At 41.9% G+C, this 24,508-nt stretch overlaps 1 protein-coding gene and 1 pseudogene across 2 annotated transcripts; one reads left to right on the top strand and one right to left on the bottom strand.

The window, feature by feature from the left end:
• Positions 1 to 24,465, bottom strand: ENSA (endosulfine alpha). Of its 2 annotated transcripts, none has more exons than XM_012767522.3 (4): positions 24,256 to 24,465; positions 22,282 to 22,407; positions 20,830 to 20,996; positions 1 to 3,502 (listed from the first exon to the last, which is right to left on the bottom strand). In XM_012767522.3, exons 1-4 carry the CDS (start codon positions 24,310 to 24,312, stop codon positions 3,427 to 3,429), a joined length of 426 nt encoding a protein of 141 aa, XP_012622976.1. In that variant the 5' UTR covers positions 24,313 to 24,465; the 3' UTR covers positions 1 to 3,426. The 2 variants fall into 2 exon arrangements, with proteins under 2 accessions (XP_012622976.1, XP_012622979.1); XM_012767525.3 differs by lacking the exon at positions 1 to 3,502 and adding an exon at positions 17,240 to 17,961 and having other exon boundaries at positions 24,256 to 24,463.
• On the top strand, positions 1,976 to 2,719 carry LOC105873005 (cytochrome c oxidase assembly protein COX11, mitochondrial pseudogene; annotated as a pseudogene).
• Positions 24,466 to 24,508: the final 43 nt, after the last annotated feature.

The following is a 24,508-nucleotide window of genomic DNA, read 5'->3' on the forward strand; positions in this document are numbered from 1 at the left end:
TTATTTCCAGGGGTTGAATTACCTGCCATCTAATAGCTTGTATTAGAAAATACAAGTGTTCTTGTTTTTCAAAAAAACTCAACAAACATCACAGACAGATTCGTCAGTAGGAACAAGCCTCAGCCTGGTTCACCAGCATAGCCTCTTGGGCAGGAGTCTGCTGGAGGAAGGTAGAAATTGCCAAAGGCTCAGAAAGCATTCTGCTTCCTTTATCCATTTTAGCCGGGCAAGGATGAGTTTGTGTCTTATGTCTGCTGTTTCCTGTGGCTTTCATTTCAAATTGCAGAAAAAAGGTGATATGCCTAGATTCTTTCCCTAAAACAGCTTTCCAGCCGAGTACAAGGAAGACAAAGCAATCCTGCTCCTTCACAGTTCTGTTCTTGCATCACTCCACAGGACAAGGGACACTCTCACAATAGCTTTTTCCTACTGTCAGGAGGAACCATAAGCCGAGATTTCCAAAGGCACTAGTAGTTGGTTCCCAAGTATCCCAGAGCAGGATTTTATTTTAGCATAGGAACAAATTCCATGTATTGCGTATCTATTTTGCCAGCCATGATACAAGTTTCTTTTCATATGTCCCATTTAATTATAACAAAAGACATAGAAGGTTTGTATTGTCATTATCCCCATATTACAGATGAAGGGACCAAGGCTCAAAAGGTTAAATAACTCTATTCTTAAACAGTAACTTCCTGGCTAGGCATGGTGGCTCACACCTGTAATCGCAGCACTCTGGGAGGCCGAGGTGGGAGGATTGCTTGAGCTCAGGAGTTTGAGACAAGCCTGAGAAAGAGTGAGACCCCATCTCTATCTAAAAAAAAACAACAAAAAATAAAATGAGAAGACAGAAAAAAAACCCCAGTAACTTCCTGTGGTAAAGGAGATGTTTAAGAACAGTGCTGACAGGTGGGAAGTGACATCTGGGGGCAGGAGTAAGAAGCATGAAAATGTGGGGAGAATGGAAGAGGTAGAAATAGCAAATTGAGAGCCAAAAAAATGCAGATCCTAGAACTAAAATGCAGATCAAGAACTAATATTCTCCCCTACCACTGAGTCTGGGCCATGTTTTAGGTGTGTGTTGAACAAATCTGCACAGCAACCATTTGGTTTCTGTTTTTCTGTGACAACACAGACACTGTGGGCACTGGTGAAGATGATCGTGGGCTGTGGGGAGGAAGTGGGACCGCTGAGTCAAGGGGAAATTGTGCAAAAAAGCAGATTCTCTTGGTACACACTCTCATCTATGCCCCTTCCCTCGGCACACTATCAAGGTAGGAAGGGGCTCAAGACCCTGATTTTCCCTTGATTCACAGCAGTCACAGTTAAGGGCTGAGCCCTGCACACACTTTGTTTTACTTTTACTAATTAAGTAAATTCCTATTCAGTTGAGGGATCCCTTTGGTGCAAGAGGGGAAGGGTAGAAGCTTTTGCTTTCCATTTTCACCCCAGGTGCCACTTTCAAAGCCAGAGAGGGTAGAAAGAAGTTGAAGGATCCCATCTGATGAAGGTGTTACCAGAAGGTGTGGTAAGGAAAAGAAGCCAGGCACAGAGGGGCAGGAATAAGAATAGGCACTATTGTGAGGACTAGATGGGCACAGGCCTGAGTTACAAAAACCCCTTCCTCAAGTCAGCACAGTGGTTCTCAGCCAGGGAACTCCAGGGGACATTTGGTAATGTACAGGGACTTCTTTGATTGTCTCGACTAAAGGAAATGACTCAGAAATGCAATGGAGGAAGCCTGAGAATGACTCAAACTTCCCTAATCATAAAAGGCACTTCAGACATGGACCTTAATGTCAAACCAGAACTCATGATCACTGAGTGACTTTCCTTTGTATTTCTGAGTAGGTGGTATCTGCATAGGGTGACTTTAGCAACAGTAAGTTGCCTCTCCCAAACAACTTCCCCCTTAAGTCTGCTAATGTTTGAATTTCTACTATGAGAGTTTGTCTCCAGTTAAAAATGTAGGTCTATGGGAGGGCTCTGGCATCCGGGATGGAGACGCATTGTTTTCTGTGGCTGGAGTTGGAGCCACCTTGGGTCGCCGGCCAGGGCAGCGGAGATGGTAGGTAGAGGCCAGGGTGGAATGGGACAGGATATGCCGAGTAGGGGCTGAGGCGGCTCGGGACGTGGAAGCGCATGAGTCCTCAAGCTCTGAGCTCCAGACCCGGCCGCGCAGCCGCCGCCGGGGCCGAAGAGCAAGAACCCTTTCACTCGCGCGCAGGACTGGCGGCGGCGGCGGCGGAACAAGATGGTCCTCACGTATGTGGCCGCAGCCCGCAGGCTAGGGGCGTCCTATGCCGCCGTGCCCCTATATCGCCTTAACTGCCAGACTACCGGACTTGGGAGATCAGCAGTTGCAGGTCATGCATCAGATCAGATTGAAAACATGGTGCCTGTTAAGGATCGAATAATTAAAGTTACCTTTAATGCAGGTGTGCATGCAAGTCTTCAGTGGAACTTTAGACCTCAGCAAACAGAAATATATGTGGTGCCAGGAGAGACTGCACTGGCATTTTATAAAGCTAAGAATCCTACTGACAAACCAGTAATTGGAATTTCTACATACAACGTTGTTCCATTTGAAGCTGGGCAGTATTTCAATAAAATACAGTGCTTCTGTTTTGAAGAACAAAGGCTTAATCCCCAAGAGGAAGTAGATATGCAGTGTTTTTCTACATTGATCCTGAATTTGCTGAAGATCCAAAAATGGTGAATGTCGATCTCATCACGCTTTCTTATACTTTTTTTTTTTTTCTTTTTTTAATAATATTTATTTTACTTTTACTTTTTTTTTTTTTCTTTTCAAGTTACTTTTGTCAGAACTTATACTTTTTTTGAAGCAAAAGAAGGATACAAATTGCCAGTTCCAGGCTATAATTGATGTCAGCAACTAAGTCCTGCTTCAAATTTGTGATTTTTGAAAAATCATGTATCCTGCTTTCTTAAAGGAGAAATATTCTACAATAATGTGAACCCTATTTTAAATGGTTCTACCTGTTTTTTTCCTTTGATTTGCCCCACTTAAAAGCTGAACCTGTTCTCAATTTACTCATATATTCTAGATAGGCATATGGGTTTCTTCTGATGATTCAACCAAATTATTAGCCCTTCATATTTGTAGCAATGAATCTGAGAATTAAAAAAAAAATTTATGCCCAGGGTTATGTTTCAGGTCATAGCCAGAACTATTTACCATATTTATTATTATGTCTAAATTAGTTGGTTGCTATTTTCCCTCAGTATGAACAGTCACTATTTTAAAAGCTCAGAGTAGGAGTCACTAGGCTCTAACAGATTGCTCAAAGATTTACATTCTTATTTCAAATTTGACTTTATTTTCCCTTTAAGAACTAGAGCTATTTTACATTCAGAGTTAACTGTGGTGTCATGAAATTGAAATAAAATATGTAAGTATATCTACTAAGCTGCTAGCATTCCAAGTCCCTGGATGTCAAAATGTAATGGTGGGATTATGAAGATTTCTTCTGAGAACAAACTGTAAAAAAGTAAAAAAGATGTATTAAATTATTTTAATAGTAAAAAAAATGTAAATACTCTTATAGGGTAACTTCCAGGGGTCAAGAAAAAAAATTTTTTTTTTAATTTTAAAAATGTAAATACTCAAGTGACCTAGAAAAAAGGCTGAAATAATCAGAACTAACTCTAATTAGATGATTAGTGGGAACATCATAGATATAGGGGACAACAAACTTATATTTAAAAACGTTGCTTATTTATCATCTTTCATAGCAAGACTCAGATACTGTCCAAAGTTGCAATGTAATTATAATAATGACTATAATTTCATAAAGATTTTTATATTCATTTTAATGTTAGAAGGATTGTTTAGAACTTGTCACTTCTTGTAGTGGGAAAAAAATTATCTGAATTCTAGCAATTCCTTAAATTTTACTTCAACATTTTTTCCTTTGGTTAAAGTAAAAATACTTTAATTGAATTAAAATGTCAACATGAAAAAAAATGTAAATACCCCAGGATAGGTGTCAGTTTGATGCTGTTAATTGAGTTTGGTATTATAAGGTATGTAACTGGCACTAGATCAAGAATGATGCTTGGAGCTGGGTGTGGTTGGCTCATGCCTATAATCCCAGTGACTTGAGAGGTTGAGGCAGGAGGATTGCTTGAGCCCAGGAGTTTGAATGCAGCCTGCAACATAGTAAGACCCCCATCTCTAAATAAATAAAAAATAAAAAAAATTATGCTTGTTGCTGGGTATATTGTCTTAGCAGTTAATATATGAATAATTTGAAAAAAGTTCATATATAGTATTAATTCTATTTAGTTCAGTCTTTGAAATCTAAATATTAAAGATTTTTTTTTTTGAGACAGTCTCACTTTGTTGCCCAGGCTAGAGTGAATGCTGTGCCGTCAGCCTAGCTCACAGCAACCTCAAACTCCTGGGGTCAAGCAATCCTCCTGCCTCAGCCTCCCGAGTAGCTGGGACTACAGGCATGCGCCACCATGCCTGGCTAATTTTTTTCTATATATATTAGTTGGCCAATTAATTTTTTTTTTATTTATTTATAGTAGAGACAAGGTCTCCCTCTTGCTCAGCTGGTTTTGAACTCCTGACCTCGAGCAATCCGCCCGCCTGGGCCTCCCAGAGTGCTAGGATTACAGGCGTGAGCCACTGCTCCTGGCCTATTTATTTATTTTTTGGAGATAATGTCTCACTCTGTTACCCAGGCTGGAGTACAGAGGGTGATCATAGCTCACTGCAGCCTTGAACTCCTGGGCTCAAGTGATCCTCCCACCTCAGCCTACCAAGTAGCTGGAACTACTGGCATGTGCCACTATGCCTGGCTGATTTTTCTTGTTTTTTGTAGAGATGGGGTCTCATTATATTGCTAGGCTCATATTTCATATTAATCTCTAACATCTGTCCAAAATGAAAATATGTCAGAACAAGGTTGAAATAATACTACCTAAAAACACTAAGTAGCTCTGTCAATAAACTGCAGTTTATACCAAAAACTTTTCTCTCACCTGAAGGGGCCACTTTACCACAATGTGGTTATCAGTATTTAGTGCTGTGTCTCTTCCTGTCATAAGGAGACATTTTAATGTCTTCTAGAAAAAGCCATCCTTGGCTGATAATCTTGAGTACTTGGCCTTTACCTGTTGTTAGTCATGTGGTTCATCTAAAAGTTTTCCAAAAGGGAGACCCAGCTTTGTCTGGAAAGTGATCTTCTAATGAAGATCCCTAGATCATTAGAGGTTTCATTTCCCTGCTTATTCACTGCTGTCACCAGTCTTTTTAAAGAGGTCAAACTCTTATTTTTCCTGAATACTTACATAGTAATCTGAACATACGTTAGCAAACAATTCATTCTATCAACAGATATTTATTGAACACATATTATGTGTCAACACCATTCTTTCTTCTTTTCTTTTTTTTAAAATTTTTTGAGACAGTCTCACTCTGTTGCCCAGGCTAGAGTGCCATGGCGTCAGCCTAGCTCACAGCAACCTCAAACTCCTGGGCTCAAGCAATCCTTCTGCCTCAGCCTACCAAGTAGCTGGGACTACAGGCATGCGCCACCATGCCTGGCTAATTTTTTCTATATATTTTTAGTTGGCCAATTAATTGCTTTCTATTTTTAGTAGAGACCCGGGGGGGGGGCAGGGGGAGGCGGGGGGGGGGGTCTCGCTCTTGCTCAGGCTGGTTTCGAACTCCTGACCTTGAGCGATCCTCCTGCCTCGGCCTCCCAGAGTGCTAGGATTACAGGCCTGAACCACTGCACCTGGGCCTAAAGTTGGGAACTTTAAGCCCAATTACTGCATAATTGGTTTCCATCTCTGTAACTTTTGGACCCTGCCCCAAATGCAGAACTCTCCTACTCACCTATGCTTTCATCCCTAGTCCCCTCATTTCTCTGATGCCTTTCCCCACCTTGTTCTCTCATTCTCTTTAAAGAGTTTCCCTCAACCTATTCATTCAAATTACAGCTAGGTTTCTTCCAGGACACTGCTTTATGTGTAGATCAAGAGGGTTTTTTACTCCAGTATCAGAAAAAGAGGGAACTGAGATACACATAGCTCCCTAGTGTCACTTCCAGATCATAAGGTGCCTGAAAGCCACTCCTTTGCACAACTCTAAGGGACACTATTCCTTTATTCTTCCAAGATATAGTCATGTTGAGTAATGACATTTCAGTCAATGATGAACCACATTTATGATGGTGGTTCAATATGATTATAATGGGGCTGAAAAATTCCTATTGGCTAGTGACATCTTTTTTTTTTTTTTTGAGACAAAGAGTCTTGCTTTGTTGCCCAGGCTAGAGTGAGTGCCGTGGCGTCAGCCTAGCTCACAGCAACCTCAAACTCCTGGGCTTAAGTGATCCTCCTGCCTCAGCCACCTGAGTAGCTGGGACTACAGGCATGTGCCACCATGCCTGGCTAATTTTTTCTATATATATTAGTTGGCCAATTAATGTCTTTCTATTTGTAGTAGAGACGGGGGTCTCGCTGTTGCTCAGGCTGGTTTCGAACTCCTGACCTCGAGCAATCCACCCGCCTCGGCCTCCAAGAGTGCTAGGATTACAGGCGTGAGCCACCGCACCCAGCCCACCTAGTGACATCTTGAGCAATCTGACCCTTTATAGGTTAGCTTAATGTGTGTGTTTGTGTCATTTTTAACAAAAAAGTTTACAAAGTAAATAAATAAATTTAAAAATAGAAAAAAGCTTATAGAATAAGGATATAAGAAAATATTTTTTTTACAGCTGTTCGATGTATTTGTTTTAAGCTAAATGTTATTATAAAAGTCAAAAGCTAAAAAAATTAAAGTTTATAAAGTAAAAAGAACGGGCCAGGTGTGGTGGCTCACACCTGAAATCCTAGCACTCTGGGAGGCTGAGGCAGGAGGATCGCTCAAGGTCAGGAGTTGGAAACCAGCCTGAGCAAGGGTGAGACCCCATCTTTACTAAAAATAGAAAGAAATTAATTGGCCAACTAAAAAAATATACAAAAAATTAGCCGGGCATGGTGGCACACGCTTGTAGTCCCAGCTACTTGGGAAGCTGATGCAGGAGGATCGCTTGAGCCCAGGATTTTGAGGTTGCTGTGAGCTAGTCTGATGCCATGGCACTCTAGCCCGGGCAACAGAGTGAGACACTGTCTCAATAAATAAATAAATAAATAAATAACAGTGAGCTAAGATCAATTTACTATTGAAGAAAGAAAACTTTTCTTTTTTTTTTGAGACAGTGTCTCACTCTGTTGCCCAGGCTGGAGTGCCGTGGCGTCAGCCTAGCTCACAGCAACCTCAAACTCCTGGGCTCAAGCGATCTTCCTGCCTCAGCTTCCCGAGTAGCTGGGACTACAGGCGTGGGCCACCATACCTGGCTAATTTTTTCTATGTATTTTTAGTTGTCTAGCTAATTTCTTTCTAATTTTTTTGTTTGTTTGTTTGAGACAGAGTCTCGCTTTTGTTGCCCAGGCTAGAGTGAGTGCCGTGGCATCAGCCTAGCTCACAGCAACCTCAAACTCCTGGGCTCAGGCAATCCTCCTGCCTCAGCCTCCTGAGTAGCTGGGACTACAGGCATGTGCCACCATGCCCAGCTAATTTTATATATATATATTAGTTGGCCAATTAATTTCTTTCTATTCATAGTAGAGATGGGGTTTCGCTCTTGCTCAGGGTGGTTTCGAACTCCTGACCTCGAGCAATCCGTCCACCTTGGCCTCCCAGAGTGCTAGGATTACAGGCGTGAGCCACTGCGCCCGGCCCCTTTCTAATTTTTTAGTAGAGACTCAGTCTCATTCTTGCATAGACTAAAGAAAACTTTTTAAAATAAGTTCAGTATAGCCTAAGTATACATTGTTTATAAAGTCTACAGTAGTGTACATTAATGTCTAAGCCTTCATATTCACTCTCCCACTGACTCCCCCAAAACAATGTCCAGTCCTGCAAGCTGCACTTATGGTAAGTGACACATACAGGTATACCATTAAAAAATTTCTTTATACTGTAATTTTACTGTATATTTTCTATGTTTAAATATGTTTAGATACATAAATACTTACAATTATGTTACATATACCTACAGTATTCAGTATAGTAACATGCTATACAGGTTTGTAGCTTAGGAGCAATAGGCTATACCATATAGCCTAGGTGTATGTAGTAGGCTATACCATCTAAGTTTATGTAAGTATACTCCGTAATGTTCTCACAGTGACAAAATTCCCTAATATGTTCTCATTTCTCAGAACGTATCCTCATCGTTAAGGGACACATGACTGTATTTGCATGCAACCCTGTATGCTTTGGAATTCATTCCATTAGGTTAAACTCCTTCATATTCTTTGCTATTCTTAGTCACTCCTACACCAGAACTGGCACTTGGCTTCATCTTCTCCCTACTCCTGCATAATTCTGGATTCATTTAAACACCTTGATATACTGATCCAACTCTTACAACTATCATAGTATTTTTTCTAAGCTAGAGATTTTAATTTTCCTTTTATAAAAAACTACAGTTGAGGCCGGGTGCGGTGGCTCACGCTTGTAATCCTAGCACTCTGAGGCCGAGGCGGGTGGCTTGCTCCAGGTCAGGAGTTCAAAACGAGCCTGAGCAAGAGTGAGACCCCCGTCTCTACTATAAATAGAAAGAAATTAATTGGCCAACTAATATATATACAAAAAATTAGCCGGGCATGGTGGCACATGCCTGTAGTCCCAGCTACTCGGGAGGCTGAGGCAGGAGAATTGCTTGAGCCCAGGAGTTTGAGATTGCTGCGAGCTAGGCTGACGTCATGGCACTCACTCCAGCCTGGGCAACAAAGCGAGACTCTGTCTCAAAAAAAAAACAAAAAACAAAAAACAAAAAACAAAACCCAAAAAACTGGCCGGGCGCGGTGGCTCACGTCTGTAATCCTAGCTCTTGGGAGGCCGAGGCGGGCGGATTGCTCAAGGTCAGGAGTTCAAAACCAGCCTGAGCAAGGGCGAGACCCCGTCTCTACTATAAATAGAAAGAAATTAATTGGCCAACTGATATATATATATAAAAAATTAGCCGGGCATGGTGGCGCATGCCTGTAGTCCCAGCTACTCGGGAGGCTGAGGCAGAAGGATTGCTTGAGCCCAGGAGTTTGAGGTTGCTGTGAGCTAGGCTGACGCCATGGCACTCACTCTAGCCTGGACAACAAAGCGAGACTCTGTCTCAAAAAAAAAAAAAAAAAAAAAAAAAAAAAAAAAAACCCAAAAAACTACAGTTGATTTTAAACTAGAGATAACAGAGCAAAACCCCAGAGACATGAGCCAACTACCTTCACAGCTGGGTGTAGGAACTCTCTTAGTTCTTTAACGTGCCAATGACTTTTACCTCTACTCCACTTCAAACATACATCTCCACTGCCCTACTCATTACACGGAAGAGTTCCAACTCTAAAATCTTACTCCAACTTCACTCTGATTAAAGTGTCCTGAGATTCCAGCTTAATCACTTCTTTTGCTTCTAAATCATCTGCTCTTTGACCTCATAAAGACTTCTCTTCACCAAAGTTTATCATACCTTCCTTCCTACATTCTTATCCAGCTGGAAACAAGAAGATTCATTAAACCAGTGGTCCACAACTTTTTTGGCACCAGGGACTGGTTTCATGGAAGACAATTTTTCCACAGACAGGGGGTGGGGGTGGGGATGATTCAAGTATATTACATTTATTGTGCAGTCAATCTCTCTGCTAATGATAATCTGTACTTGCAGCCACTCCCCAGTGCTAGCATCACCACCTCAGCTCCACCTCAGATCATCAGGCATTAGATTCTCATAAAAAGCACGCAACAGGGCCGGGCGCGGTGGCTCACGCTTGTAATCCTAGCACTCTGGGAGGCCGAGGCGGGCGGATTGCTCAAGGTCAGGAGTTCAAAACCAGCCTGAGCGAGACCCCGTCTCTACTATAAAAAATAGAAAGAAATTAATTGGCCAACTAATATATATATATATATATATATATATATATATATATATATATATATATATAAATTAGCCGGGCATGGTGGCTCGTGCCTGTAGTCCCAGCAACTCGGGAGGCTGAGGCAGGAGGATCACTTGAGCCCAGGAGTTTGAGGTTGCTGTGAGCTAGGCTGACGCCATGGCACTCAGTCTAACCTAGGCAAGAAAGAGAGACTCTGTCTCAAAAAAAAAAAAAAAAAAAGCACGCAACCTAGATCCCTCATAAGTCCAGTTTACAGTAGGGTTCTAATGCTGCTGCTTATCTGACAGGAGGTGGAGCTTACATGGTGATGAGAGCAATGGGGAGCTGCTATAAATACAGATGAAGCTTCACTCACTTGCCTGCTGCTCACCTCCTGCTATGTGGCCCAGTTATTAACAGGCCATGGACCTGGTCCGCAGCCTGGGGGTTGGGGACCATAGCCATAAACAATCTTTCACCAGCACTTTCATCCTCTTGCTCCCTTGTCAGTCCACTTTATGTGTCTACAAATCATGATCCAGGATATAAACAATAATGTCTTCTCTGCTCTTGTATTTAGGAAGCTGGGTGCTACTAGAGAAAACAGTACCAATATGTGGATTTGTATCATTATACATTCATGGTTTCTACTCTGTTAGGCCCTCAACACTGTTTCCTAACCTCATTTTTGTTTAGAGACCGTGTCTCTCTATGTTGTCCAGGCTGGAGTGCAGTGGCTATTCACAGGTGTGATCATAGAACATTGCTGCCTCAAAGTCCTGGGCTTCCACCTCAGCTTCCTGAGTAGCCGGGACTATAAGCACATGCCACCATGCCTGGCCCTAACTGTTTTACTTAATATTTTTGTTTACCTCTCTTCCATTTCTCCCTTTCATCCCTTCTTTTATCCTTCTATGGCTTTTTTTCTTAAGCTCCCTGCCTAATTCCCACCTACCTAACTCCTAACATCCTATTAGTAACTTTTCTGAGAACAGTTCCAATGGATTAAGGGTTCCACTTAACATACTATTTCACAAAGAACAATGAAGCTGTCAGACAAGGATTCCCATCAATTACTTACCCCCCATCACAAATAAACAGCTGAAGTTTACCTTTTGTTATATTTTCACCTTGAGTCTCAAGCAGAATGAGGTACATATCCTCCTACTTGAGACCAATTTCTTACTTAGCTAGCTTCCCAACTAGACTAACCCCACCACCTGGTACAGTGGCTGGTACATGGTAAGTGCTTAATAAATGTCTACTGAGACAGACTGTTGTGTAACTGAACCACATCCCCCTGTCCTCTTGCTTCCACCTTCTCCTTTTTCTTTTTAAAACCCTGTTTTTTGGTTATTATCATTCTCTTCTGAGCTTCAGCTTTTACTTAATCCTTCCACTCTGTCCATAGTTGTGCCTAAATTGTTCCCATCTAAAACAACCAGATCTTGATCAGGTTCAATACTAAAAAATAAAAAAATAAAAAAAAAAATAAAACAACCAGAAAACCTCTCCACATCACTCAGTTCTATAAGCCAGATTCTACTTGTTCTAATCCATTGGAACTGTTCTCAGAAAAGTTACTAATTGCCACGTCAAATGGATACTTTTCAGTCTTTTTTTTCTTTTTAACATTTTGTGATTTTATTGTTTTTAGAATTAAAGTTACCCCTGATTATCAAAGTAATACATGCGTGCTGCCAAAATCTTGAAAAGTACAGAAAATGGACAAACACACACACCCTAAACCATAATCCTGACAAATGATTATTCGCTATTTGGGCACATTTCTTCCCTGCATTTTTTCTTTTGGCACTTTTTATTACATAGGTGAGATAATTTCATTCTTTACCTCATCTAACCTCCTATAGCATTTTACACTATTGACTGATCCAGTTCCTCCATTAAACTCTGTCCTTGGGTACATCTTCCTGATTCTATTTTGTTGGGCCCATTCCTCTAGTCACTTTTGGTGTTAGCCTTCATTAGGGTCAACTCCCCAGTCTTTCTGTTCTATGTGTTTTCTTCACAGCTATATTGGTATATCTTGGAGTCACAAAATCTGTATCTCCTATCTTGATTTCCTTCCCCAACCCCTTGACTACTAAACCCAATATCTTACTAGGCACCTCAAATCAAACTTTCTGCAAAACTGACCTCATTGTCTTCCTTGCTAAACTTGCTCTTCCAGTTGTATTCTCAGTCTGGGATATGGCATCATCATTTACCCAGTAAAACTCAGGCTAGAAACCTGGGATTTTTTTTTTTTATTATTAGACTCTTGTCTCTTCCCAAGTCCCACATTCCACGACAAATCCTGTTGACTGTACTTCCCATGTGTCTCTTGAATCTGTGTACTCATTATCCCCACACTTAGTTCCTAATCATATCTTACCTGGAGTACTGTAACAACATAATAATTAAGTCTGTCTGACAATTCAACTCGCCCATGATAATGGTTTACTAAGTGGAGTGTAATACAGCATTTTCCACATGCTGTGTTTCATTGTTATTCCAAACTTATCATCCCCCAGATGGAAGTCATCATCATCCTTCTCACACTAGCCATGCCTTTTCAACTTTTCTATCCCATTACCAGAACCACTAATACATAAATTTTACCCTCTCCAATCTCTTCCCCATACTGCCATCAGAAAGATTAAAGAGCCAATTTTATGTCATTCCTTTGCTCAAAATCCTTGAACAGCAGCTTCTCATTGCCTTCAGAATAAAATCGAAAGGGCTCTTTGAGATTTGACTCTTGCTTCCTTTTACCCATCTCTGGTCTCACCCCTTGCATGCTTGCCACAATTACTCTGAATTATTTTATTTCCAGAATGTAACACTTCTGGATCATTTTACATACTGTTCTTTCCAAACCTAGAAGACCCTTTCCCAATCTAAACTTTTTACCTAAATAAGTTCTACTTCTCCAGAAGATTCAGTTTAGAAGCTACCTTCTATGAAAGGATTTTCCTGACTGTCCTTCCCCCACCTCCTCAAATTGTATGGGTACCCCTACCCTGTGCTTCCAGAACATTTTGTGTTTATCCCTATCTTAGCACCAAATCCCTGTATTCTAATTGCTTGCCTATCTATCTTTATTATATCCCCATATAGGCTGTGAACTCCTTGGGGGCAGGACTCATATTTTATGTACTGTTATAGTCCCTGAAGTAGTTCTTTACATGCCTTATCTTGTTTAAACATCATAACCACTGTTTATGGTAGGTACCACATCACTTCTATTTTGCAAATAAGTAAACTGAGACAGAGTTTGAGAAACTTATCCAGAATTATCAAAAATAATATCAAAATCAGGATTTAAAACCAGGCAGCCTAAACAGACTAGAACCGGTCCATCACTAAATCCATCCCCTTTCAATCACTTCTCCACACCATTTGGCGGTGACCTATCTAAAACACAGATCTGACTTTGCAATCTCCTCTGGTTCCTAGGCCTGCCTGTATGTCATTTGCTCTGTAATCTGGCTCTTGTCTACCTCACTGGCTGGGTCTCCAGCCACTATCCAGGACTCATTTGATACAGCCACTGCAGAAACACCGGAGTCCATACTGTCTAATCCTTCTCTAAGTATTAGTACCTCTACAAAAGTGCCCCCTTACACCTTACCTTTCTGGAGAAATCCTGTTCATCTTTCAGAGAAACAGGATGAAATCCTGTTTCATCTTTCCTGATCATCTTTTCCCTATCCCTTTGCAGGCAGTGAGTGAATCCTGTTCTTAGAAGCTTTGTGGGCCAGGCGTGGTGTCTCACGCCCGTAATCCTAGCACTCTGAGAGGCTGAGGCGGGTGGATCACTCAAGGTCAGGAGTTTGAAACCAGCCTGAACAAGAGCGAGACCCCATCTCTACTAAAAATAGAAAGAAATTAATTGGCCAACTAAAAATATATAGAAAAAATTAGCCAGGCATGGTGGTACGTGCCTGTAGTCCCAGCTACTCAGGAGGCTGAGGCAGAAGGATTGCTTGAGCCCAAGAGTGTGAGGTTGCTGTGAGCGAGGCTGACACGACGGCACTCTAGCCAGGGCAATAGAGTGAGACTCTGTCTCAAAAAAGAAAGAAAGAAAAAAACCCAAACAAACAAAGCTTTGTGACGAGCGGTTTGGGTAAGTTGTTTTGTCTTAGTTTTCTCATTTGTATAATGGAAATAGTATCTACTTCATAGAATTGTGAGGATTAAATGAGATGATGTAAATTAAGCACATATCACAAGTCTTGACACAAAGTACTCAAAATATTTAGCAATAATTAATTACTCATCTATTATTCTATGTAGCACACCTCTACTGCTTCAAGTTTTAACACTGTAATATGGTTTCATGTGTAGTTGCCCCTTAAAAGTGTAATCAATCTCCTTGAAAGCAGCAGCCACATATCACTCATCTTGTATTTTAGCATAGTGCCTGGCATATTGTGGGTACTTATTAAATAATTGAACTTGGCTGTTTAAATACTACCCATCTTTCAAGGCCTAGTTCAATGTCCATTTCATCTACTAATATTCACCTGATGAGTCTAGTTGGATTTCCCCTTCTTAGAATTCTACTGCCTAATCATATGCTGTCTTGTGTTATAATATATATATATATATATATATACATATATATATATATATATATAAATTGTATAATGAGGCTACAAGTTCCTCTAGGAAAGAAATCATCTTACATTGTTTATCTGCCCAACAACAGCTAATATGTCCAATCACAAAGTAAGTTTTCGGCAATTACTTGTGAACTAAAATATTGCTGCCCAAGCATGGAGGTCCCACCCTATCTTTACTAGTAAGTCATCTGTCTCAAATAAAATTCAGCTAACAACTCACCTCCTGACATTCCTTCCCTTAGCTCTTGGAAATCTGCTTAGAACTACATCCCTGCGTAGAATAAATCTTCCCCTTCTTTTTAACCTCCCTCAAAGCCCAGTAGAGGGCACTATAAAGGAAAGGGCTGCTTGTGGGGTCCTTCCAGCCTGCTGTAGATATCTTCAATGGCAACTCTCCAAGTTATTTTTTTTGTCTGCCTTTTCTATGCCTGGGGCACACCAAAGTAAAATAAAGGCTGTTGGGCAGTAATGGTAACTTCATCCCTACCATCCAGCATTTCAGATGTCTCAGCTGAGAGGCTTTTCAGTACAATCATCACCCAGCCATATGGGAGGAATGGAAGAACCCTTGACTCAAGTCTTTGGGATAAAGATTTTGGAAAACACTTAGCTAAAATAATGAGCAGGAATAGCTATTTGAAGCACTGCAGGATCAGTTTGCTTTGGTTGCCTAGCCCTATAGTATGGGAGTAAAAAAGGAATAGCAAGTTTTAAACTGAAATACAGACAGCCACAAACATTTCTTGGCACTCCAGGATTCCTAAGGCCACAGCTTAAAATTAAAGACCAGGTAAGCCAGAAATAGTGGGGAAAGGATCATATAAAGCCTAGATACTGCTGACTCAAGCTCTTCAGCTAACTATCTTTGCCACCTTACAAGTACCTTATCTCTATACCTTAACTTCTTCACCTGTATTAAAATGAAATTGCATTAACTGAGTGATCCCACATTCAGCCTCACTGCCCTCTTTCCCCAGCCATATCCAGCTGGCAGATATAAACCAGGGATAACATGCTCAGAAGTCATGAGATTGGCTCAAGGTGAGCAAGGATGAGAAGGCTTCCTAACCCTACCATAATAAACACCATTAATTTATGTCCCCGGATTATACAGCTTTGAGTTTTTACCTGTTATTTGAACTTTTTTCACATATTATTTTGTTCCAGCTAGACAATAAACTCCATAAAGATAGGGAATGCCAGCCATGTGCGGTGGCTCACACCTGTAATCCTAGCACTCTGGGAGGCCAAGGCAGGTGGATCACTCAGGGTCAGGAGTTCGAAACCAGCCTGAGCAAGAGTGAGACCCCGTCTCTACTAAAAATAGAAAGAAATTAATTGGCCAACTAAAAATGTATAGAAAAAATTAGCCAGGCATGGTTGCGCATGCCTGTAGTCCCAGCTATTCGGGAGGCTGAGGAAGAAGGATTGCTTAAGCTCAGGAGTTTGAGGTTGCTGTGAGCTAGGCTGATGCCACAGCATTCTAGCCTAGGCAACAGAGTGGGACTTTGTCTCAAAAAAAAAAAAAAAGATAAGGAATGCCTTTCTTTACTATAGCTCCATACTACTTGGCTTACTCAATGTCTAGCATGCTGTTCAGAAAGGCAGATGGTTAGGATGCATCACAATCCCCTTGCTAAACCAGAAGAGAACAAACCTATAACATCCAGCGTAGCTGAAAATTTATTTGGAAAATTTCTGGTTAAGGAGAGGAAAAAAAATGAGTCAAGATACTGAGCATAACATTCCTTCCCCAGTTTAGAGGGTACTTTCTTCCCCTTAGTATGATGGGGATTTCTCTGGAATATCTATGTTTCCTGCATTTATCTTCCTTGAAGCATACTCATTTGAGAAGTCAATCATGTTTCAGAACATACCATGATCAACTCTCCTAATCAAAGTCAGGCAAAATGGGCAAGTTGCTACAATCTACCAAGTGTGAATGTTGCAAGGGTTGGGGTTAGGAGGAGGTACAGAGCAGCATGAATTTGTTTCTCCTTTGGTAGTGTTTCTTCTGAACATTACATTCACAAGCAACTTTTTTTTTTTTTTTTTTTCCTTTAGCAAGATCCTAGCACACAAGCAACTTTTAACTCCTTTCTGTGGCAGGTTTCCAGCAATGCAGATTGGGATATCATGAGGAAAGAGATTACCCTGCCTCCTGCTGGCCACAAGCAGAAAGGCTTGAGTTTCTTTTAGCTTAATTCTAAGAAATAATAATTTCTTTTGGCACATTATCACATTTCTACTTCGCAGACATGGGAACTTGAGAAGGAATGGGAGACTGAAAGGGAAAAGGAAGAATGGGCTTCCTTTTTTGTTTAGCCTGGACTAGCTATGTAGGTGACAACCATTTAGATCAAATACCTTCAATCCCTCATTTTTCTGAGCCACAACCTGAGGTGGATGCATCTTCTACATTAGCTACAGAAACAAAGGGATAGACAAAGTTTAGGAAAAGCCCTGGTCTGTATGTCAACATTGCTGCTCCCTCTCCCTAAGTGATGGAATCGGGGAGCCCAGCTGCATCCCACATTAAAGGTCCTTGTGTCCCTTAGAAATTCAGGGCCCCATACCAGCTTCTTCCCTGAACAATGTCTTCAGTATTGTTTTCTTCCCTCTCCCAAACCCCAATAAAACACACCAACTGCTTCAGAGTATTTCTGGGTTGGGTTTTTTTGTGGGTCTTTTTTTGTTTTTTATTTCGAATACTGAAAAAGTCCCTTGGGCTCTGTGGGGCTCCCCATGCTCATGGCTCCTTTCCCCCACACTCACTCCCCTCTCCCCACATCAAATCTGTTTCAAGGACAGCACTTTTTTAAATGAACAATTAACATTAGGTTCTCAGCTAGCTCTACAGAATCAGAGGAGCTGTTTGAATCTGTTGTATGCAGACTGAGTTTCTTTTGTCTGGCACCAGGTCTCCAGCCATATCCAAAGGCATTTATCCACAGAACTGAACTAGAACTCCTTACCTTTACTCCACTTCCTCCCCCTCACACCTATCCTACACCAGTCACAAGGTCAAGGAGGAGGATAGTTAGGAGTGTTTTTATGAACTCCAAGCCCTAATACATATTCTCCCAAATCTCCCACCCCACCTTTTCAACCCCACCCCCAGGATTTCATTGAGATTTCTCCCAACAGTTATTTGGAAAAAAGGCAAAATAAAAAAGGTTCAAGGTCTTGGTGCTCAGCCCAAGGGGCTCCATGCGCTGGGACACCGATGGGCAGGGGCTTCTGCCTCTCCAGCCCGTGCCCAAGCCACCTCCTGACCCCTGGCTGCAAAAGCAGGGAGAGGCAGGAGCCAGCACAGGACCCAGGGGGGCAGCGTCTCAGGATCTGGCGGAGCCCCGGGCAGCATCACTCAACTTGGCCACTGCAGACGAACACAGAAGAAAAAAAGAACACTGTCAAGTAATAGGGGAATAAAACCCCTGAATTCCCAGTTTCTACCCCATAATTCCTCCACACTTAACAATCATTAGACTACCTGGCTCCTATCCATAGAGGAATTGCAAAAAATAAAAAAAGAGAGTGAAAGAGAAGACTTAATTCTTTTCCTTTCTATGAAATAGAATGTTTTCTGCCTTTTTGGAGATAACCATAGAAAACAAACACAAAAAGCCAGGGGCTGGTCTGATGGTAGTGGGTTATCAGAACTTATTAACGTTAGTGTCACTAAAGTTGGTATTCAACCTGCCAGTGCTAAATTTGACTGGCTTTAAAAAGAAATAACTAGAGGCTTCCAGTAAGATAAGCTGCCTGGCTGAGAACAGGCTCAGCTTCAGAGGCACAGTCACAGCTACTCGTAGCAGTGAAGACTGACTGAAGAGCATAGTGAGAAGGTGGTGACTGTGTGGAGGCCAAGGCCAGACCACACACGTGTTGTTTTGAGTGGATTTAATAATCTGGGCTTAATCAAAGCAATATGCACTTGGATTTTGAAATGACCCTTTCTTGCTAAGAAAGCTATGTACTTCATGCTATGGTGACAGGTGACAGACATAGAATGTAGCTTGTTTCTTTGCTTTTTTATCCTTGAAGATGACCAGGTAGGGAGAGCGAGGCCAATAGTTTTTCTGATTTCTCTACTCTTTCACTTCCTTCCTAAAAACCAGACTCATTGTGACCAGTAGTGTTGAGGACTCAAGCGATAGAGAAAGCAGCTCAGACAGAAAAGAAAAAAGTACAGAATTCGAGAAGATCGGAGATGAAGAAAACGTACAAAATTATATATATATTTATATATATAATAACATGACATATCTATGTACACATGGCTGGGACAGTTGAGGAAACTATACAACGATGTTCGGCATTTTCCCCTTCCCACATGGACTTTAGATTAAGGATGACAGCATGAGGAAATGGAGCAAGAAACACAAAAATTATATACAATTACAAGTGACAGTCAAGGAGTTTGGGGGCTAGGGAGTCCAGGGATCCTGCTCTCTCCATTCCTTCCTCACCAACTTTTTCCTATCCAATCTGCATGACAGCCTGAAAACTGGATGGTCAGTCAGGAGAGAAGTATGTACACACCTCATTCCCCCACATGCATATCAGCAACTTTATCAGTCATTCTCATTGGCCCAAATGTTTGGCATATCAGAATTTGTGAGGTGAGAAGGCAAGACAGGATTACAGAATCTTGTTTTTATGAACAAACAGTTCTCACCCTGGCCCTCTTTGTCTTAACTAGCAGGTTGCATTCACTAAGATTCAGGCCAAGCTGGTGTTAACTAGATTGGAGATGCTGGTCACCTGCAACCCCTTTCCTCTACCTGTTCATGAATCAGCACTGCTACCTCTCCTTATCGCACAAGAGCTGGGTTACTGAGCTCTGGGAAGGAAAAGATTTCTTAGTCTTCCTCCTTTCTCTCCCTAACCACTTTCCCCAGCTTCCTCCAAGGTGAATCATCTCTTAAGAACTTGCTGCTGCAGCCCTATAGTAGTACTAAGCCCCAGGGGCTAGCTCAGTTTATCCCTTCCCTTTTCCTCCTCTTTCCCTAACAATAGGCTTGGCATATGACTACATCTGAAACATGGGTCAACACATGTGCATGACTGAACACGTTTCCGCAGGCCCACAGATCTGCTGCCCTAACAGCTTTTTAGCAGCTAAAGCCCAGATTTAGGCTGGGAAAGTGGGTGGGGTCAGAGGCAAGAGGTTTCCATGGTAGTTTCTTAAAAGTTTTTTCTTGACCCTCAAGACCATGATATCTATGAGGTTCTCTTGCCTAAATTTATAATCCCCCAATCTCAACTTCTTCTCTCCTCATGTAACCCTTAAATGGTTCTCCTCTGTAGTACATTCCCAGTATCACAGGGGCTTACCACCCATGGGCCTTCCTCACTATTAGTTTTTACAATAAACAGCACAGGGTTTTTCTGCTGGCAATTATAGAATTTTAGGATCAGAATCAATTTTACATATATTTAACTCTATTTTACAGATGAGGAAATAGAAATCCAGAGAGGCTAAATGACTCCACCAAGCTTTATATATCCGTTCTGCTGAGACTGAGTGGAACTTGAACCCAGATATCTTGACTCCTAACCCAGTACTCTTTCCACTATTTTCAAAAGCAACCTGCTGGAAGAGAGAGAGAAGGTACCCATATGGATAATGTTCATCAATCTTTACATTATTTGAGACCCAGAGCAAACTGTAAGAGATACTAAGTAAAGGAAGTTAAGTGGGCTTTGTAGTTTTAGGCAAGCAAGTCAGTTTTTCTTTTTGAGGATTCTCTAAACCTGCCAAAATGGAAACATGAAGCAATAGCAGCCTAAGGGACAAAACACTTAGAAGCACAGGAAACATGTCTCATTCAATCTACCTTTCCAAACCATGTCAGGTTAGCCTTGGGATGTTAAACCTGCCAAATTATTCCTAAGGCTCAGCCTAATTAATTTTAGAACATTTTCTTCCAAAAGGAGAAATCACATCTCCCCAGTTTCTCACAAAAGAAAAAGAGTTTGCAGCATTATCCAATCCTAGTCTTTCCTATTTCTGGGCCCTTACCTGAATTACAGTGAGAGTATATAAGTCTCAATTTAACCAAAGAAATGAATTCAGAGCCCCTCTTCAACCCACATTACCTTCTTAGCAGCCCCCAGCAAAATCACAGTCACTTCTGGCTAACAGGCTGAGAAGATCTGACTAGGTGCCCATTCCATCCCTGCCTATGATCTATAAAAGTCCAGTGGGTGAGGAAGGGGAGGAGAGGGGGGCCCAGGTTACCCCGCAAGCTTGCTGGTGACGAGCGAGGACTTTCTCTGGGGCAGATCCTGTGGGGTAGGGATGTGGTCACCAGTCACCAGGTTCTTGTCTGGTCCTGTACTTGGCAGCTGCTTATTCTTCATCTTGGCTTTGGCCATGTTGTAGTCTCCTGAGTCAAAGTATTTTTGCTAAGAGACAAGAGGGAGGTTTAGGTGAGTGAGGAGCTCTGGCCTTCCTCAAAAACAAGAAGACTCACATCTCTCACATCCATCATAAATCCTTACCCACACTCAGATCTTTCAAGATGTCTTCCTTAATTAACCTTATGCATATACAGTTTAACATTAATTACATGTACTTATGTCTTCTCCCCAATATGTTCTGACTTTTTCAGGTATGTAAGCAGTTTCCCAGCTAGAGTATATATTTCTGGAGTCAAGGGACAACCCCTACAAATCCTTTGTACCCTACTCAGTACAAGATGGTTTAACCAAAATTACTTACTTTATTCATAAAGATTACTGAGGACCTTACTAGGTACAAAGCAAAAGCCTCGTACTGGGGAAACAGAAATGAATAAGATATATAGAACACTCACTTTGGAGCTACCCTACCAATCAGCAGATCAACCTCAAATTTAAAAATTATTCTCCCAGACCAGAAATAGAAACTGGGCTTGTTCAGGAGGATAATGTACTTTCCCTTTGATTCTCACTGCTCCCACACATGTTCCATGACTGTGACAGCCTGCCCACGCCTGCCTTGCCTACAGCAAGGTAAACTGCAAATCAGCATCACACTATTATCATCTGTAACTGAGATTCAGTAACTGGGATCCTCCATGGAGATCTATTTCACTCTCTATTTCATCCACTCCAGTTTGATGATTACAATTCCTCAGTCAGCTTTAGGTACCTCTGAGGACTGAGAAACCTGATCAGGAGTTAGATGGCTATTAAGGTAGGCTCTCCTTTGGTGAAGAGGACCACTCTGGACAAAAAATAAGGTCATTGAAGGATCTTTAGTGGCTGGTACTAACTTCAAAGGTATAAAGAAATCTACATTTCAAGTTGAGGATTTCAATAGGACAGATGGTTTCATCTTTTTCTGAAATGATGCACTCCATATTTTATCTCTAATTCTTAAAATGTATGTAATCCTAAAGCCTCCACCATCCAAACAGGCAAGTGTCTTGGGCACTCTACATTCCAGTCTCTAATATCCTTTCCTCGTTCCCCCATATACTCAAATGCCCCAACATTAAGCCTTAATTTCCTATATGGGAAATCAAAAAGGAACTGATAACATATCAGGGGTTTACAATAATTTGCCTGGCTCATTTCAAGTTTCCAATTCCTCTCTGTTATTTATCAACGAAACCTTCAGAAAAGAATCCAGTAGAACCTCTATAGACTTCATTCCAAGAATCCCCTTTGACTCCAGAAGAAGAAGGTAAGAGATTATGCTTCATACCCCTTTCTGGAGTCTCTTCATGAGGAAGTCGGAGCCTCCAGGCTTTTGTCCTAGGCTTGGATATTTGGCCTTTAGCTTTGCCTCCTCAGCTCTCTCAGGGAGAATACCTTCTTTCTCCTGCGTGTCCTGGAGGAAACAAATGAGCCAAATAAAATTAAAGACTGATAAACAAATGCTTCTAATATCTGATAACCCTTATGCTATTAACTTTTCCTGGAGATCCACCCACTTGTAAATATGCTATCTCTACTCTGCTGTTAAAGCTAGACCTTAGTTCAAATCCCTAAAGCTCAAGATGACTGTATTGTGAGAAGAAAAAGATACGCTGCTTCTCATACTCCACCCAAGGAACTACCGCAGTGACCTGTAAGTACTGGGTTAAAGGTAATACCTAAACAGAATACTTTAATCACAGAGCAGGCCATAGCTCACTTAGCACAGATGCTAGCACAAGAACTAGCCAGGACTTCTGGTGAGTAGGAGGGTTCCCTAGCTTGTCCTACAAGTTAAATTGGAAATCAAAATCAAAGGGAATAAGTTTGCTAAATATTTCCTCCTTATTCAGAGTTGAAGATAGCCATCTGGCAAGTCTCCCTGTGGAGGAGGCTAGCTAGCTATGTGGCCTTTCCCAAAAATCTCTACCTGAGTAATGACACAACACTGCTTCAAAATGTCCATAAATACTGTGGTAGGAAGGTGATCAGTAAATAGATGAAAATGACACTGTTTTTAACTAAGGAAAATAAAGATACAGTAAGTTCACTAGTTTTTACTCACCAGATTTAAGCAAAATATCAATACCTATTCTAATGGGGCAAGTGATGGAAGCTTGGGGAAATGCCAAAAGCTCAAATGGCTTGCAGAGGTTCTCACTACTGTCAATCTCTTCTTGCTTTTTGTGGGTCCTGTTGCCCTTTTCATTAGCAGCTTTCTTTTTTTTCCCTTTCTTTCTTTTTTTAGAGACAGGGTCTTGCTCTGCCACCCAGGCTGGAGTGCAGTGGTGTGATCATAGCTCACTGCAGCCTCCAACTCCTGGCCTCAAGCCATCCTCCCACTTCAGCCTGGGTAAGTGCTGGGATTACAGGCGTTGAGCCACCACACCTGGCCTTTCAGTGACTTTTTGAAAGGACCTGAAGTCAATGTGTGACTCTTTTAGTGGAATTACATCTCCTTCCCTTGAAAATCAGGCATAGACATAACACTACATGTATTTCATGAGTCCTTGAGCCCAGTACTAAATTTTAGAAGTCAAATACAAACCCTAAGAAGAGGTTTATTTGGCATTAGTGTTTTCATCACAGAACTATGGGTGGACTAAGTCCCACTGCCTTGGAACTCTGGGGGAAGAGGGTGGTGTCTTTCTTGTCACGACTCTGTCGACATCTTTTCTAGGTTTAATCTCTACTATTCTGTTTGGAACTGTAGTCGTCTTTAATCTTGAGTCCTTACTGAAGGTGAGCAACAGACCATCCCCCAACTATCAAAATAGGTCTCTTGAGAAAGTTACTGCCTTAAACTAGCCATGATAATAATTATTACTCTCCCCTCCCCCAGTGCTGGTCCTTCTTAAACTGCTTTACCTCGACCAGTATCTTTCCGCGGATAGAGGATGCAGGCCTCAGCCTGGTTATTAGGCCATTCACCTCTACTACCCAGTAACACACATCGTTTCCAGGACCACCAGCCCCCTTCCATTCACTCGAACACCCGCCCCACGTCCAAGACCGTCCAATTATAGCACAGCTTCCATGGTTTGAGCTATAGGCATATTGGCCAATCAGAAAGGTACTGTACTGAGCGACAATCAACCTAACTAACCAGCAACCAAAGCAGCAGGCCCTGTTGAAGCTCACCCTGCGTGACGCAAGACGTGGCCAACCCCTGCAGAGCCTGAGACCATGGCGACCAATCCGCACTGGTGGGAGACCGTCTCCCGCCCCATCTCGGTCGCCCCCTGCACCCCCTCCATTTCACCTGTTTCTCCTCGCCGGTCTCCTCCGCAGGGTTCTCTTCGTCTTGTTTCTGGGACATGGCAGGACCGGGACTGTGGAGTGTAGGGGTCCCGGGAAGTCAGCCGGAGAAGGGAAGGGGGAGGGGAAACGGGGACAACCTGCGCTGCTGCTTCGGCTCCTGTCACTAGGGTTGCTCAGTCAAAATGGCGGCCGTTGCCTGTGACGTTGTGACCGCCCCTTCCTATGGGAGCCAATGGGAGTGGGGTTGATAGGGC

Source organism: Microcebus murinus, chromosome 2 (genome assembly GCF_040939455.1).
Source record: "Microcebus murinus isolate Inina chromosome 2, M.murinus_Inina_mat1.0, whole genome shotgun sequence".
In the NCBI taxonomy this organism is placed as follows: domain Eukaryota; kingdom Metazoa; phylum Chordata; class Mammalia; order Primates; family Cheirogaleidae; genus Microcebus; species Microcebus murinus.